A 19,227-nucleotide genomic window follows, 5' to 3' on the forward strand; every position below is an offset into this window, starting at 1 on the left:
CCCTAAACGTTTGGGTTCTGCCTCAGATGAATGAGGCTTCTGTGATATTTTGGGGGACTGGGCATGTAGTTGATGCTTAGTGGATACCCACTGTATATGGGTGGAGTGAACTACATTTGACTTTTCCTTTCTTTACATGTAATTCTCACCTGTTGAGCGTTAGAGTGGCAGTACTCCATAATTCCTGTGTTTCATATACACGAAAAATAAAAATAAAATAAGTTATCTCAAAGCTCATAAAACCTAAAAAGGTCACTAATCTGCTGTATGATGGTTAAGAAATACTTAGTGATAGTTAGCATTTCCTGTGTTTTTCTGTGGAATTCATTCATAGCATAGATGTCATACATGACTGATGCCTTTCATTAATCATAGATATGATTAGCATTCATCCATTTCATGGCCTCTTTCAGTTCTTCATTTTTTTTAAAAAAATAACTTTAGATTATATGGATTTACTACATTTTATGTATTCATCCTTTCACAGATACTTGTTTTGTTTATACTTTTAGACTATTATGGGTAGTGTTTATGTGAACACTAGTACACAGGTTTTTATGCAGAACTTGAACATTTGTTTGCAGATTTTTGTAATTATTGTGTTTCCCCGATAGTTCATGACACTGAGCAATGTGATTTGTATATATACCTTATTTGTCTTTTCAATATTGAGTTTTAATGGTTCTTTTTATATTCTAAAGCAGAGTCACTCATCAGATATATGGTTTTGCAGACATTTCACACAACTCTGTAGTTTGTCCTTTCATTTCATGTCATTTTATTTGTATCCTTTGGAGTATAAATTTTTTAGGTTTTTATTTTAAATTAATTTATCTACTTCTTGCTTTTGATACAAGTTCTTAGTATGTGGTTCCAGGCCAACTTTATACTCATTGCCTAAGTCAGGCTAGCCTTGAACTTGCAGTCCCCTTGCCTCAATCTCCAAACTACTAGGATTTCAGGTGTGAACCACCTTACCCAGCTTTCAAATTTTTTAATGTTTGTAAAGTCCACCTTAATGTTTTATTTTGTCACTTGTACTTTTGATGTCATAAACAACTGTTGCTTAATCCAAGGACATGAAAATTTACTGTGTTTTTTTTTCTAACAGTTTAGTTAGTTTAGCTTTTCATTTGAAGTCTTTGAAACATTTCAGGTTAATTTTTTTTAACCTGATGTGAGGTAGGGGTCCAAATTCTTTTCCAAGTAGATATCCGCTTGTTCTATTATTTGTAGAATTGAATATTTTTATACTATTCACATGTTTTGGTTCCTTGGTCAAAGATTAATTGTCCATAAGTATAGGTACCCACTTTTAAAAAATATCTCAAATTTGTCTTTACAAGGAAAAATGAGGCAGTGTCTCAGAACGTTTTTGGAAATGAGTTTAAATTATCTTTCCATTATGACCCAGATTCTGGAAGGAAGCCATTCAAAATTCTGTACTACAGTTCTTGAGGTCTTCTGAGTTTCTAAAAATATAGACTCAAATAGTGAAATTAAACATTATAAACTGTGTTTTCTCTTATATACTTAATAGCCTCTAATAGTGGTTGAGGTAGTTATCAGAATTAATTGAGAGATTATATTGACAGTTAAAGTTAATTCACGAAATTAGAAACATACCTGTACTGTGATAGTACCATTCATAGGAATTTGGTTCCGTTCTTTCTCACAGATTTTAAATAGGAAAATCTTTTTTGTAGACCATATTAACATTCATTTCCCCACTTCTGAATATTATTATTTTATTCAATAGGAGTCTATTATGTAAGTATTGCACAATATGTATTAGTGTATATTAGGATGTGTTCTTCATATACATATAGGACTGTTTGTCAATTTTTTCTCATGTTTATAAAATTTTTTATTAGTACATGATTGCAATAATTATTACTTTCATTGTGGAGTACATAACATGTCATGAATATGTTTTGAGTCATTTCAGTGTGTTGTCTAACTTATTCAAATGTATTTATTTATTTTTATTTTTTGGTTTTTTGAAACAGGGTCTCACTTTGTAGTGTAGGCTGGATTTGACCTCACTATATGTAGCTTAGGCTGGCTTCTAACTCATGGAAATCCTCCTGCCTCAGCTTCCTGAGTTTGGGGATTATAGGCATGTTCCACTGGTTTAAACATATCATTGAGTGCTATGTTTCAGACATTGTTCAAGATAGTGCAGATTTAGCAGTGAACAAAAGGACACAGTTCCTTGAGTTTATATATCCCTTTGGTTAAGTTGCATAGGGATTGAAAATGAATTACATATGATAGAGCAATCAAATGTTATTGGCTGACACTCGAAAGAAGACTGCCTTTGAGTGCTGAATGTAAATACGCAGTGTTCTGTAGTTCCTCAGGATCTTTTATTGAGACCCCCTTTGAGGATTGCTTGTTTTCATTCACACACACCTTTGTAATGTTCTTTTTTTCCCACCAGCGTAGTGTTGTTATTTCCTTTTAGGTGTATCATTGATAGTCTTATTTATCTTTTCTCCTTAACTTCCTAAGCCTCTTTTATATTCTTTCTTTTGCCTCTTTTAAAATTCTTGTTTTATTTATGCTCTTTAGGTTATGAACTTAAAGTGGTCCTATTAACTTCATTCTCTTTTTCAGGAGTAGCAGTATGAGATGGCTGGTTATTGTAAAACATGGTTCCTGGTTCTTTCCAGATTTATTTCATTCACAAAGCAGAGTAAATACTGAAAAGAAACTAAGGAGAAGAAAAGAACTGTACCTCATTTGGCTATTAAAATAATGACTAGTAGTATAGGAATTTCACATGAGAATTGGAAAAATAATAAACATTTGGCTTTTCTGGTTTTTTTGACATCAACATTTGATGCATGCAAGAACAAAAAATTAGTAAGGAATTTCTCAATACTACTGTTTGAAATTTCCAGGTTGTTATCCTTGTCCTGGGCCAAACATGAATCCTATTGCTCTTGGAAGCCGTTGGCTTGCTTATGCAGAAAATAAGGTAAGATGTAGTCCATATTGGGTTATTTGTAATGGAGCAAGTGTTTAAGGATTTTCCATAGGATAAATGTTTATTCTATTGGTGATTACTGATAATGAATGTTTACCTTACTAGTTTGCTTTGGTTTTCATTGTACAATCAATATTTGGACTCTTAAGAATTTGTAAATATTTGATAGTTGTCCTTAAACCAAGCAAGACTCAGTGGAACCTAAATTTTTTAATTGGCTTTCTTCTATATAAAGAACTTTACTACGGTAATATTAAAGTACAATACTGAGATTAGCAGCACTGAAATAGCAGCAGCAATTTCTGTGTAGATAGAAGTCAGGAGATAGGAGTAACTTGTAGCTTCATTGACAGATTGGAAACCTGGGCCATGAAACTATTTCTTTGGCTGTGTATGCCAACAGACAGATCTACAAAAGAGTGCAGCTATTTGTTTTAATAATTAAGTAACACATCTTCACTTTCTTTTTCATATTTTCCAGTTATTTATCAAATTGAGATTCCAAGATTTTTATAGTAAATGACAAATAATATTGTTTACATACTAAGAGATTACTTATGCACATTTCAATGCAAAGCATAAATTTAAATTTTATATAAGAAAACATAAAGTAATTTTTATGTCAGTTAGCATTCTCTATGAATGTAGAATAAAAATCTAAAAAGAACTGAGGCATAATCTCAAATCCAAGCCTACTCTGAGCAACTTAACAGGATCTGATTGTGAAATAAATTGGCTGGGGATACAGCCCAGTGCAGACACCCTGGGTTCAATCCACAGTACCTCAAAAAGGCAGACGGAGAAAGAAGATAGAAAAAAAAAATTGTGCAAACTTCAAAGATGGTTAATGATTTTGTGTGATTTTTTACTGGTCACAAGTTTATTGTATGTTTAGGTTATTATAAAATAATATGAAATAATTTTTGACAAAATCTGTATGTGGTAAGTTAAGTATTTTGTGAAGCCATAGAACTAGTAAGTTTCTAGTCTATCAAATGTACAAAATCAAGAAATGACTAAAGAAAGTCATTTTTCTAGGTGAATTCTTTAATGCCTTATCTAAAAATCTGTCTGCAACAATTATGACATTTTATATTTTACTGAGTATTCTATTTATGTTCCATCTTCTTTGGTCTCTTGATTTTTCTAGTATTTCTCATAAGAATAGCTCCTTTGTAATTACTCTTTTCAAACAAGAAAAGCTCTTGTGGAAGATATACAATGGTATCTTCTTATGTTTATATCTGTAGTGTATTTCCTTTGAGTGCTGGAAATATTCAAGAAGGAAATGTGTAAATTGTCCCTTGTCTTTTGTAGACATATTTTCATGTGAGGGACTGCCCATTTTGTATCACATATTGTTTTTGAGGGACAAGAACTCCATAAATACATAACCTGGATATGTGTTAGTTGCCTCTGCACATACACATGTAATATCTGTTCACACACAGACAGCAGGCATTGTAGTGGCATTCAGAGGAATTTGCCAATCAAATGGTTGTACCATCATGTAGGAAGACCCCACCCATCCCATGTGCAATGGGGTCTTGCTGTGCTGTCTAGGCTGGCCTTGAACTAGTGATTCTTCCGTCTTAGTTGCCTGAGCAGCTGGGATTGCAGACATCTCTGAAATAAAGGTCATTATTTAATATTTTCATAAGAACTATTATTTAATACCAGTTTCTGATTTTCTCTGAGGTTTCAGACCTGCTGTGTGATTGCTAAATTGAATTAAATTTTAGAGTAAGTCTTTTTCAGTGAAAATGTTGTTTGATTATAAAATATTTTATCTATGTATCCATTTATTTTTCTTTGACTATAAAATCTTAAGAAGCCATATATCTTGATGTAGTTTATTTTTTAGTTTGTTTTTGTTTTTTGTTTTTGTACCAGGGATTGAACTTGAGTCCTTGCACTTGCAAGGCAGGCCACTGAACCACTGAGCTAAATCCCCGGTCCTTTTTAAATAATTTTTTATACTGCACTTTTATGTTGGAAAAGGTAAAAATAGCATAAAGCACACCTGTGTGTCCTTCAAACAGTTTATCCTCTGAATCCTTTCAGAATAAGTTTGTATATGTACTGATCAGCTTTTTTTTCCTCCCCTTTCCTCTGTTCTTTTTTTGGTTCCTCAAGACAGAGTCTTGCTCTTTAGTTCAGTCTGGCCTTGAACTCACTATTTCATTTCCCTGAAAATAAGACCAGGTCTTATATTAATTTTTGCTCAAAAAGATGCAGTGGGGCTTATTTTCAGGGGATACCTTACTTTTTTCACGTACAACAATCTACATTTATTCATGTACAAAACTGTGCATTTATTCAGATGCAGTCAAGTCATCTTCTTTTGGGACAACATCATAACTCTCCAAATCATGAATTCTGACTTGAATTTCTTGCCACTTTACTTTCTGTAAAACCATTGGCCACAGTCTTGCATGTCCAGCAATAGAGCCCTCTTAAACTAGCGCTTGTCCATGTAGCCTGCTTGTAAGTACATTGGCAACACAGCTGTCAGTAATGTTATCTTATGAATTCTTCGTCCAAGTCATGACCTCTTGCAGGCTGGACTTCACAAAATTTCCATGAAATAAAATATTAACTGTAGACATACCAAACAGAAGTGGCAACAGAAATAATGACAGTTAAGAAAGATGGTCCATGCCGGGTATGGAGGCGCATGACGGTAATCCCATCACTCAGGAGGCTGAGGCAGGAGGATCACTGTGAGTTTGAGACCATCCTGGCCTACATAGCGAGTTCCACACAAAAGCAAGAAAAATTGCAGGCACCAAAATTCAGAAACATCTTTTTATTCCACACAAGTGCGTTAAGTATGCCCATTATAGCACATGATGTATTGAATTATGAAAATTCATATTAGACACAACCACGTGAGTTCATTATCAACTATGTAAGTTATTCATGTGCTGTGTCTACTCCTGTTGGTTATTCAGCAAGCTTATTGGTTTACATAAACATATACCTCTCGTCTAAGGGCACCACTGAATATTTATTTTATTTTTTATTTTTTTGGTTTTTTGAGACAGGGTCTCACTATGTAGTTGATACTGACCTTGAACTCACTATGTAGCCCAGGCTAGTCTTGAACTCACAGCGATCCTCCTGCTTCAGCCTCCTGAGTGCTGGGATTACAGGCATGGTCACCATGCCTGGCTTTGAATATTTAATTATAATTAATAATTTAAGCATCAATGTCAATAATATTATTACATTTAATTATATATTAATATTATTATTTTGTAATTCAATATGTCTGTGTGTGTTGTGATGGTTGTACCAAATGCATCTGTCTGGCTAATGATTTTAACTGGGACTTATATTTAGAATGTGGCTTATCTTATGAGCATCCTGAAAAATCATGCTAGGGCTTATTTTCCAGTTAGGTCTTATTTTGGGAGAAATACAGTATGTGGTCCAAGCTGGTCTCAAACTCAGAGGAATCCTTCTGCCTCAGCCTTCCAAGTGCTTTGATTAAAGGCCTGTGCCACCATATCTGGTTTAAAACTTAGTTTTTCTTGTTTGTTTCATGGTGTTGGTAATTGAACCCAGGATGTTATGTATGCTAAGCAAGGGCTTTACATTTGAACTACTATACTCCTTGACATGATCAACCAATTTAATATCATTGAAATACTTTATTATCCATATTCCAGTTATGTCAGTTAACCCTGTAGTATCTTTTTTTTCTCTCTATAGCACAGCTTTGATCCCATCTAGGGCAAGGTATCAGGTTTTTTAGAACAGCCTTTTAATCTTTCAAAATTACATAATATTCCCCAATCTTACTTTTAACATCATTGCTATTTTGGAAGAATAGGACTTCCCAGTACCGTCCTAAGACTTGCTTTGTTGTTCTTTTGTTTTTGAGGAGGGGTCTCACTGTGTAACTCAGGCTGGGTTTCAGGTTCCTGGCCTTAAGTGATCACCCCCACCATCCTCCCAAACGCTGGAGCTACATGTGTGCACCACTGTGCTTTGCCAAGTTTTTTTTTTTTTAATAGAATGCTTTTTATTTTGGGTTTTCCTAACAAAGGGAACATCACCAAAAAAGCTGTGTATAATTACTAGTACTGAACGTTATGCATGTAGCTTTGGAGCTAGAAATACATAACCTAAATACAAAGAAGTGACCATATCTGAAGCATTCAGAATAATCACCATTTTAAAAAAGCTTAAAATAATGATTATTCAGACCACAATTGAACTAGAATGTGACAAAATCATAAATTATTTGGGGTTTCAAATTGTCCCAGAGTTGGCCATTGAAACACTTTTCTGGCTGGTTTCTGTGACCTTGTGGCACATTCTCATTTAAAACAGTCCAAACAATGGACAAACTATTTCCTTACTTGCTGGCATAGGCCCTACCTACACTCATCTTATATTTACCTTGTATCAGCCTTGAATCTGTTACTTCTGGCTCTGCAGGCCCCCCCCACATTTTTTGAGCGTTTGTATCGTGCATGCTGGCCTTGAACTTAACCATGTAGCCCAGGCTGGCTTATAACTCAGCAGTCCTCCTGCCTCAGCATCTCAAATGCTGGGATTATAAGTGTGTGCCGACACGCCATACTCTGCTGACTCCTTTTAATCAATCAGCTGTGTTGTTTACAGGGTAAGCTTTGTCTGGTAAGAGGGCTCAAGTCTTTGTTGTTAGCTGTTTTCAGTGGACAGTGCTAGAAAATAAATAGGACGTGCATACCAAGACAAATGGGAAAGTACACATGCACACATACTTGTGTACCTATACATGTACACACATGTGTGTTTTAGAAATCATGAATTCACATCAGTGCTTCCAAAAGGTACTTTCTTGTCTTCCCCGTTTCGTATTCATGTCTCTTGCGTAGTGATGTCCTGACATCAGCACATCTATTAATATAAGAAGCAGTTGCAGAATTGCTTATCCGTACTGCTCCGAAAGTCGAACACAACGAAGAGGTCAGTCATGCTCTCAGTTGTACTGCTGTCATTGCCACGAGAGACTGAAGCTGTGCTGTCGAGTCCTACCAGTGCAGGCTGTTTTCTTTAGTTGTCCTTCATCCTTCTCTTCCTTCATTTTGGAATTGTGTATGTTTCTTCTAATATTTATATTCCATTTATGGTTGTATAATTTAGTATATTTTATGTGTCCCTTTACATTTCCCTTTTCTAGGAGAGGTCATATAGTAATAGCATGCATGCTCTTTGGTATATTACTTTTTTGTTAACAGTTCCTTCAAATTGACATAGTTTTACACATCTTTAATTTTATTAAGCCAAGATATAATTAATTTCCATATCAGTCTGTGTTTTAGAGACCCAAATTTTAATGTAGAAATGTTGACTCAGTTGTGGTCAAATTGAAAAAGTAAGCGTTTCTACACATTTGTGAATATTTTAATTACCTCAAGCAGGCAGTAGCTTTTCCAAAATACCGTCTTTCTTTGCTTGTGCAGCAGGAGGCAGCAGAGGGATAATTATCAAATTCTCTGAATGTGTATTTGTGGGTGAATAAATGAGATTCTTTTTATTAGCTACACACATCACTTTTCAAATTCCTTATTTTACTCTATATGAAACCACAGTGACTAATCACCTTGATTATTCAGTGTGATATAGCAAGGACTGCCTAAAAAATAGCTTGGTGTCACTTACCAGGTTTTAATTTTTAATGTTTAATTTTAATTTTTGGTACCCAGGGATCGAACTTGGGTCCTTGCGCTTGTGAGGCAGGTGGCAGAACCACTGAGCTACATCTCCGGCCCTTTACCAGATTTTAAAAAGCCTTCCTTTCTAGTTTATTAATATTGTATTGTAGGATTTTAAAAAAACATTGTGAGTGATCAAAAATTTTTGAATTAAAAACAAGAGGTACATCAAATGACCTAGTTTTAGGTTATGTAAAGTGCTTTTATAAATAAATTTTGTTGTGAACTCCTGAGGTTTTAAGAATTAATATTTTTAAATTTAAAAACAATTTTAAATATACAAATGTGAATAATGGTGTGACGAGTGTAGAATCAGTGAAGAATTTAATCTATTTTATTGCTTAGTATCTGAGAATATCTGAGAGGATCAAGATATCGGAGTATTGATTTACTTTGAAAATTGGCCAGTTGATTTGTTTACATCAGATATGAATAAGGATATGTCTTTAGTTTCTTTTTCTTTTTAAAATTTTTCTTTAGAGAATCAAACCCAAGGCATCACACATGCTGGCAAGTGCCCTGCCCCTGACTGCAACCCCCACCTCCCTACTTTTTTATGGTCCTGGGGATTGAACCCAGGGCTGTCACTCTAAACTACATCCCCAGCACTGTTTCAGTCTTTTCCTTTGAGATGGGATCTTGCTGTTTTGCCCAAGCTGAGTTCAAACTGGCTGTCCTCTTGCTTCAGCCCAAGTGCTGGGATGACACAAGTGTACCGGCACACTCCAACCCATGTTTTTATCCCTCATGGCACAAGCAGTAAGCTCTCTGGACAGCTAGTGTATGTGTCATAGTTGATTTATGTGTAATTTGTGCCACTTTTCCACTAACACAATTGAAAATGCAAATACAGCAATTTTTTTTTATGTTTCCTTTTATAATCTTTGTGGAGACATTAGGAGGACAAAACATCCAATTTGCTAGCATGTCAAATATTTAATGTTAGGAAGTCATGTCTAAGTCCTTTGATTATGTTTTTAAAACTTATTTGTAGAACAACTGCCAGATCCTAAATCCTTACCATTTCATAGTTTATGAATTCTTAAAAACTTTTCATCATGTAATTAGAAATGTAGTTGAGCATAAAACTGCCTGAATGGCACCAGTAGATTATGAAAAAGGAGCAGAAGTGTCTCAGTAGGGCTTTGAGCTGTTTATCTGAAAGACACTTATGCAGATATTCCCATCCATGGCCATCGTGCATGGTAAATAAGCTCCATCTAAAAGCCTGAAGGGTTAAACAGCTGAATAGAAAATGATTTTCTGGTTCCCTCTCTCTTCTTCCCCTAGCTGATTCGATGCCATCAGTCCCGTGGTGGAGCCTGTGGAGACAACATTCAGTCCTACACTGCCACAGTCATTAGTGCTGCTAAAGTGAGTACTTCAGTAGTCTCTGGGAGTTGTGCTCATGTCATATTGAAATTTCCTTTCTTGAATTGTATTGAAATTTCCTTTTCATTTTCACTCATGAATGTAGAATAATCTTTCAGAGGTGAATTTTTTTTTGTCATTCATGAGAATTGGTAATTGATTTGGTAGTTAATCTTTTAGGATTAATAAATTTTCTACTGTAATGATTGCAGAGTTAGTACTTAAGTCTCTTAATTGGATTAAAGCGGGGGAACGGATTAATGTGACATTTGAAAGAAGCTTCACATGTTCCAACTAGCAACTTCTGGATTTTTTTTTTCCTGTAGTTTGTATCATTCTACCTTCGCTGACATCCTGCACATCTTTGAACATTTTTTAAACTTCTTGACATTAAAAATAAAACTATCATTCTTTACAAAAAGTTGAGTCAATCCCCTGGCACATTCAAAGATTCTTTCATATCAAGGGGCTTCCCCCTTCATGTTTGGCAAGGGAGTTCTTTTTTGTGTCTGAGGGTTCATTTTGATGAAGTCTGGTAAACTTTATGCTGATTGTAAGGTATTCTTATAACCACTATCCTTTTGAATTGTGAAGTATACAACAAAACAATTCTAATAATAGGGATGACAGAGTGAATCTAAATGACAGCATGTAATCGAAAGCACAACTATTCAGAAAAAGAACAGCAGTTTAAAGTAAACCACAGAGAGAGAATCAAAGGTCACACTTTTTTATGTAAAACAAACACAAAAATACTTCAGGATTGATCGCAAATGCTTACATGATGTGCTTTAGAATGTGTTCCTGGTTTGATGAGAGAAGAATTACACACTTTTCATTCAGAAGGGAAATAATATCTTTACCCTTATAAAACTATATATTTTAGAAACCTTTGTAAGCATGTTTGCTCTTCTCCATTGTATATGCAAAAATAAGGATGATTATTTCAGCAGAGAGTAATTAGGTAGAATTTTCAGTCATATTGTGTTACTTTATCTATAACTTTTAGCAATGAGTTTTTTTCAGGCCAGGGATTTAGCTCAGTTGTTCTGCCGCCTGCCTCACAAACACAAGGTCCTGAGTTCAATCCCTGGTACCCAAAAACAAACAATGAATTTTTTCCTCATATGTTAGACTCCTTTTAGACTTATTTGTCTCACATATCTGAGTCAGAATAGCTCATAATATTAACATTTTTGAATAATTTTCACTTACGTACTGAAGGATAACTTTTTGGTTCTTGTTTGGTATTGTTATATGTTTGTTATACTTACATAAAAGGAAAGTGATCAGCTTCATTCAATAAGTATTTCACTGTGGAAATGTTGGAAACAAGGCTAAAATTAATATGACTTTAAAATAACAAGTCTGAACTCCCTTTGTTCTCACACCTCACTATTGGGAACTGTGAGATATATGCTGAAGTCTTCTACATTTAGACTCTAAGAAATTATTTTAATGCAACACCTTAATCTAATCATGTTCCCCAAGATCATCAAATGGGTGGTTATAATTCATTATTAGGTTTGGCAATATAGAAAATCTTGAATTTGCTTTTGAATAAAAATAAATAAAATTATTATTTTTTTTTTAACTTGGGAGTGAACCCAGGGCCTTCACACTGAACTATATCCCTGGGCCTTTAAAGGTTTATGTGTTTGTTATTTTCTTGTTCATTGTACTGAGGATTAAACTCAGGACCTTCACACTGAGTGGCATTGCTATCCCATTTTTTACCTTTTGAGATAGGATCTCACTGAGTCACTAAGTTGCCCAAGGTAAGACTTGAAATTGTGATGTGCCTGCCTCAGTTTCCCAGAGTGTTGGGATTAGAGGTGTGTGCCACCAGACTCAGCTCCCAGTTGCTGACAGTATCTCGCAGTGGAGCCCAGGCTGGTGTTGAACTTCTGCCTTAGACTCTCAGTGTTGAATGACAGGAATGTGCATTACACCTGGCTCCCCCCATTTTAATGTTAATTCATTTTCATGGTTGTAAACCTACAAAATGATGAAAACAGTAGGACTGTGAACATTAAAGCCATTCACTTCTTGATAGCCTGTGTTTGTGTAAGTTTTAGAGACACTTCCAGTCACGTGTTCTACCCTGACCTGGCAAGTTATTATTATATTTATCTTGAATGTCATTAAATATCTTTGAAAACAGTTTTTCATTGATAAATTGGCCTCTTAGGGAATAAAATATTTCTACTTTTGCATGATAACTATATCAAAATTATTTCTTCAATTTTTTGTAATTCTAAATGTATACTTTGTTCTGTTGCTGTTACATTTTGGATTATATTCCACTATTTTAGGGAGTATAAAGTTCATTTTAAAAAATACCCTGAAGGTATCTTTAGACCTACAAACCTTTTGTGGAGAATTTGATCTGAAATTTAAGAATAAACAATGGCAATATGACAGCATTATAGACTGCTTTAGAGAATATGAAGTCAGATTATCCCTAGTCTTATTTTATGATGCCAGATTATCTTGATAATGAAAATTGATGTGTTATAAGAAGAAAACTAAGTTGGTCCTGTCTAACTTATGAATACAGATGTGAAAATTTGTAAAAAATACCAAGAGAAAAAAAATGAAGCAATATATAGGAAATACGACATGTCATAAACCACTTGAGATAATTGCACAATATACGGCTGACTGATCACTCAAAGGGAATGGGTATAATTTGCCACATTGAACAGCACAAAATTATATGATAATCTCAATAGATAAACAAAAAGTGTTGGGAAAAATTTAACATATGTATTCTGGTCCTCTGGGTTTTCATTTTTCTCAAATACTCAAATCTGTCCCATTAAACTGATTGTATTAAAGTCTGTTCCTGATAGCTCCAGTGCCTGTTTTCCTTTTGGATGTGTTTCTGTGGTTCTTCCTGTTGGTTTTTATTTTTGGTGTTTTGCCAGAATTTTGAGTAGCTGTTTCAGTTTGTTATACTTTTGAAGTTCTAACAGTTTTGGCTCATCTTAATTCAGTTTTGGGAACTGAGATTACTCAAGTTATTTAAATGATCTTCACCTGTAGTACCTGTGCTCATTGCGCACTAGAAGAGGTTCAGTCTTGTAATTTCTTTGTCTTTATGTACCAATTTAAAGCGTGGTGGAATTTCACCAGGCAGATCCCCTTCCAAACTGTTGATTCTGGTACAAGACCTGGTTCCAGAAATTGGTTAGAAGCATCACTTAGTCTCTTTGCATCCATCTCTAAAATCAAGAATATCTCCAGGTCTAAATACTCAACTGGAGCATCTGGATTACCCTTGGATTTGATTTTTTTGTCCCCCCTGCAGTACTAGGAATGGGTACACAGGGTAGTGTGGTAACTCTGCACAATCTTTTTCAGAACCTTCAGGCAGCATTTACAAAAACTTGTTTTGAAATAGTTTGATTTACCTAATCTGTAATTATATAAAATACATTTTCTAATTATTTATTGTTTTTATTATATCAGGTGATATGATAGCGTTTGAGATGGGATGTGGACTTCATATTACATTAACGAGTAATCATTACTTTTTTTCCTTCTGATAATAGCTTCCTCTATAGCTTCAAACAAGTTATTTACCTATTTTGTTACATAGAGGGATTAACTATTAATTTTTTGTCTTACTATACAGTTGTGGGGATAAACACATTAATTGCATATGCACTGGGGGCTCCTTAGAAGGAGTAATCTTTTTTTTACATTTTCTGTTTCCAAAAGCACTTAAAATTAATCTTCACACTTTCATATTTTTCTCTTTTGATTTTCATAATAGCTGATTTGACTTTCCTTTCAAAGAGTGTACAAATGATGGATTTTCCATGTTAGAAGTAAAGAAAAAATTTAATGTTGAAATTGTTCAAATGAGATTATTTTGATAGATTTATAAAATCTTGGTCCATATTTTCTAGTTCCTTCATAACTGTGTTCATGCATTTTAATCCCAATATGGTCAATAAATAAAAATGCCCATGTTTTTTCTTGTTATCCTGATAACTTCTTAATGACAACTAACAGTTTTGTGAGAGCAACACCATTAACACTAATGGATCGTGGGGACAACTAACATGGCATAAGGAACTAGTGACCTTTTGGCAAATTTGCTTGTACTGAACAGATTATGTCCCATGCTTATTTGACTTCTAGATCATAATGGATTTTTTCACAATTCTTTTATAGTCTAGTGTTCAACTGTCTTGTAGCTACAGTTTTGTTCTCAGGTTCTCTTGTGAACATCAGTCAGGGACTTAATGAACTTGTGAATTTAGATCCTTCAGATTGTGAGGAAACTCAGTCTCATTTATCATCCCCATTTGTCCAGTTATATTTCTCTTCCTAATCTATGCTTGGCCATCATTATTTTTTGTATATATATTTGAGGAAATATCAGGTATATACATACCTTACGTACTGAAATGAAGTGGGAAGACAAATTATTGTGATGTAATTCAGATTTTTAAATATGGTATGTGAGAACTGTTAAAAATAACTACATGATATAGATTACTTCTGGACACTAGTGGTCACAGATGTTTGGTTCTAATATGGCAGCAAATTTATCCTAAAGCCACTGATTTTTATTAATGCAGAAAACTTTCAACACTCTTCCTATTGCTTCTTTGTATGCCATTGTTAATTATCTATAAGGAATAATACATAATATACAAATGGCAGACTTTTTGTTCTGCTCTTTAAAAATAGCTGTGTTTTATACAGTTATACAGAACATGGACTTCATTTGGCATAGTCATAATACGTGTTTGATGACCTAAATTTTGCACTGTTTTGCTCATTAGTAAGACAGCTATATCAATATTAATAGTCCCCCCCCCAGGTGTCTAAAACTCTTTGTAGTATGAACCTTTGACTGTGAATTATACCACTGTTTTCACCTTTGTGGATCCTTTCCCTTGTTTTCTTATGTGAACTTTTATAGTTACCTTGTGATTTGACTTGGTACATTACTTTCCACTTTTTATGTGCTCCAGTTCTTTTAGTTTTATTTATATTCATTGGTATAATAGGCTCAGGGGCAAATGCAGAGGACATACAGCCAAAGACTTTAAAACTAAAAGGAATTCCTTTGAAAAAGGGATGGCTACTTCTATGGGGGAGCATCTCCATTAGCATTAATGGAGTGCTTACATCAGCTGAGGCATCTCAGAGGTTAATCAGGCTTCCTGGCCGGCTCTTGACATCAATACCCCATGGCGCCTGATTCTCTTGGTCTTTCGGAGGCTTACTTGACAACACTGTCACAGACTGAGTGTAAGTCATTTCATGTGAATTATTGAAATAAACGTTTGGCTGCTAATTGAGGAACCCTAATGTGTTTTATAATCACTGCTGTTTGAGTTTTTAGCACTAAACAAAACCGTTAAAATTGATTTGTGGGTTTTTTCTTGTTTTCTGTCTGCTCTAGGTTATATATTTGCTTGAAATAGCATATGGCTTTCTTGATCATTTTAAGTATTTATTAGGATATATTATTAAGGTTCTGAATTTCTCCTATGTCACTTCGTCCCATAAGACATAAATTTTGTATTCAAGACTGTGAGATCGCCAAATAGATTATAAGGACATTACAGGGCAGTATAGGTTAAGACAGTGGGTAAAAATCAGGTTCTGGAGACAGACAGTAGTTCTGGTTAGAATTCTGGCTGTCATTGCTTACATACTTAAAATATCATTTTGCTTAAATTCCCTGCTTCAATTTTTCATTTTTTTATAAAAACGAGGAATGTTTTATAGTACGAGGTAGTTATAGTAAGATCCTTGAGCAGGTACCTTGAAACATATCTGCAATAAGATATATTACTACCATCTTATTGGAAAATTCTTTTTCAGTACTTGTGTAATTGTTGCCTACAATACATTTTTGCTTTCATAAACGTTTTTCTGTACCATTTATACATTATAATTGGAAATACTGTGTATAAAATACTTCACATTTAAAAATTTAGCTATAGCTATGCCAAAATATACGTGAGAATATTTTCTCCATAATTATTTTAGCAGTCACCTTATTTAAGATTAATATGAAGTATTAATAAAAATTTTTCTCAACCTGAGAATTGAAAAGTGTGCATATATTATTCAGTATTCAATTTCTAATATGCCTTGGTAATGTATGCTTCCTATTCTGGATCGAATAACTAGACTTTTCAAACATTTTTTAAGCTTTCTTCCTTTCTAATGAAGGGCAATCCTGTTACTTTAAAAATATTTTTATTAACAATATGAGGATAATCAGACAGTTGACTTACAAGAAAAACACTTGTTTTACCTATTTGTTTTAGAGAAATAGAATTAAAATGTAATTATGAAAGATCCTAATTTACTTTTAATTGAAATAATATTTTATAGCACTATATTTGATTACTGCTAGTGAATAGAAAAGAAGTCTCCTAGTTAATTTTTTTTTCCCCAGTACTGGGGGTGCAACTCAGGACTTTGTGCTTGTGGGGCAGGTGCTCTGCCATTGAGCTAAATTCCTGGCCTAGCTAATTTTATATATGATACTTAATTTAGTAGTTAGAATCTTGGACATAAGACTGTATTTTCCACATCCCAAATCTAGGTGTATAATATTATAGAACAGCATATTATAAATATATTTAGGAAGCATAGGCTTTTTCTACATAGTCTGCCAGTATCTCCATCCTTTTCATGTTAGAAAACAGATATAAAACTACATATATAACATTTCAAAAGAACAGAATATCACATAATTTCTACTTCTCATTATATCGTGTATTTTAAAAACATTAAAGTGAAGGAATAAAATAAATGCTTTTTATAAAAATATAATTGTTATCCTTTGTGAAGTAGAGATCTTTAATTAGAATCATTTAATTATAGCTTTATTGTCAACATACCATTCCCTTTAATAATACTGATTTTATAACTAAAAGTTAAGATCATGTTAAAAGACCAAATATTTATGACAGCTGCTATAGAAAACATTATAAAGGAATAAAGAATTTACTATAAGATAATTAATAAAATGTACATTTCTATTTAGACTCCATATGTTGATGTGCAGTCATGTACTTTATCTTTCACTGTACAGACATTGAAAAGTGGCTTGACAATGGTTGGGAAAGTGGTGACTCAGCTGACAGGTACGGTGCCCTCAGGTGTGACAGAAGATGATGTTACTGTCCATAGTAACTCTCGGCGGAGTCCTCTGGTCCCAGGCATCATCACAGTTATTGACACTGAAACAGTTGGATTGGGTCAGGTAAGACCTTTGCGCATGAAATTTGTGTTAGCTACAAGTATTAACTAAGATCAAAATCTGCCAGAAAGTATTTGGTGTAGGACAGTGGTGGCGAACCCATGGTACATGTGCCACAGTGGGCTGTTTGCATCATTGAAAGCTCTAAAAGGTTCACCATCACTAGTTTAGGAGATGAATAATTTGGAATTAGAGAAATTGATGCTATTTCAGGTCATATGTTTTTCAAGAAGTAATTAATATCACCTGAAGCCTGTTACTTTAAACAATATGAAGGCATCAAACCTAAATGTACATTTTTAATCTTTATCTAAACACCTCCCCACTTGCTGTGTAGTTCAGGCTGCCCTTGAACTCAGTGATTCTCCTTCCTGAGCCTCCCATGGACATTTTTTCATAACTTTTCTATTTGGTTCATTATACTATTTTTTAATAACACCATGGTATAATCTAATTCCAAAGATCTCTTTTTGCTTGCTTATGTATGTGTTTATTTTCAGTGATAGGGATTATACCAGGGCCTTCTGAATAGACTACATTCCCAGTCCTTTTTAAATTTTTGAAACAGGATCTCAATTGCCCAGGCTGCCTCAGACTTGTGGTCCTCCTGCCTCAGCCTCTCAGAATGCAGGAATTACAGGTCTACACCATCATGTGATGTGAATAGGGTACATTTTTTAAAAAAAATTTTTCTTCTGGGGATCAAACTCAGGACCTTGCACTTGTGAGGCAGGCAGTGGCACCCCTGTGCTAAATCCCAGGCCCTATTTTTAAAGACACAGGCTTTGTACATAATAGCGACCAACAGGACCTAACATTGGGCTATTGTTTAAAAATTGAATTATGATGGCTGCAAATGACATAATTTAGTGGATAATATCAAATTGTATAACAATTTCTTATGAATATAAAGATACTACGCTTGATCTTAGCCAAAAGGCTGAGAAGCGATTATGAATATAAAGATAACATGAAATTTTATAGTAGTATATTAGAAAACACATGGTAATAGCTAGTAATAAAATCCTTTATATTCAGATGTAACCGTTGTATTTTAAATATAGGTTCAGAAACATTTAGAAGAGTTGATTATAAACAAGGAAATTGTTTTATGCTTGCATTTTAATCTTGTTTGTAAGATATTTTGGGCAGGATATGTCCTTTTTCACTTCTCATAAACATTTTCTTGTGTATCATAGTTTTAATTTTTCAAATATGTTTCTGAAAAATTTTTTAAAAACTGGTAGTTTATGATTTTACTATAAAATACAATCTAAATCAATTTTTATACTAAGATAGGAATAGAGCTGCATTTATTAGTTTTTATGTAAAATATGTAATTCTGCACCCAGAACAAAATACTTAGATACTGTTTGTCTTTAAGTATTAACCTTTAATATTGCATATTCTTTTAAGAAAATCTTTCACTAGATATAGGTCAGCATCTTGATAAAATATTACATTTGGCAGCTACTCATGCTCATTTTTATACTAATTTGGCAATTTGAGAAAGTGCGAACTTTCAGTGGATGGCTGAGGCAGGAAGATCTCTGGGAGTTTCAGGCCAGCCTGGGTTTCATAGTGAGACCCTGTCTCAAAAAGAACAAAACAATCAAAAACAAAAAAAAGTGGATTTTGGTGTAATTAAAATAGAAATTGTTTGAAATTCTGGGTTTTTAGGTTTGACCATTGTATTTTATTTGTTTATAATTAATTAAGTTTATTTGAACATGTTAGATGTACATAATGATCACATTCATCATGGGGAATTTTTACCTATACATGCTATACCTTGAAATTTTTTCCCCACTTACATACCTCCTTTCAACCCCTCTTCCTCTCCTTACTTAAAGAAATTGTTTTCATTTTTTTTCCTTCTTTTCTCATCTTTTTTTTTTTTTTTTTTT

At 33.9% G+C, this 19,227-nt stretch overlaps 1 protein-coding gene and 1 pseudogene across 9 annotated transcripts in view; one reads left to right on the plus strand and one right to left on the minus strand.

Moving 5' to 3' along the window:
- Nucleotides 1–19,227, plus strand: part of Bcas3 (BCAS3 microtubule associated cell migration factor) — a 530,094-nt gene that overhangs the window by 129,215 nt on the left and 381,652 nt on the right. For all 9 annotated transcript variants that reach the window (XM_010626745.2, XM_010626749.2, XM_010626748.2 and 6 more), the window contains exons 10-12: nt 2,907–2,983; nt 9,994–10,077; nt 17,153–17,323. In XM_010626745.2, the coding sequence (XP_010625047.1) occupies nt 2,907–2,983; nt 9,994–10,077; nt 17,153–17,323 (332 nt within the window). The remainder of the gene's footprint in view (nt 1–2,906; nt 2,984–9,993; nt 10,078–17,152; nt 17,324–19,227) is intronic.
- On the minus strand, nt 18,166–18,272 carry LOC117285935 (annotated as a pseudogene).

The sequence above is a fragment of the Fukomys damarensis genome, unplaced genomic scaffold, assembly GCF_012274545.1.
Source record: "Fukomys damarensis isolate Sample0158 unplaced genomic scaffold, DMR_v1.0_HiC HiC_scaffold_13, whole genome shotgun sequence".
NCBI classification, from domain to species: domain Eukaryota; kingdom Metazoa; phylum Chordata; class Mammalia; order Rodentia; family Bathyergidae; genus Fukomys; species Fukomys damarensis.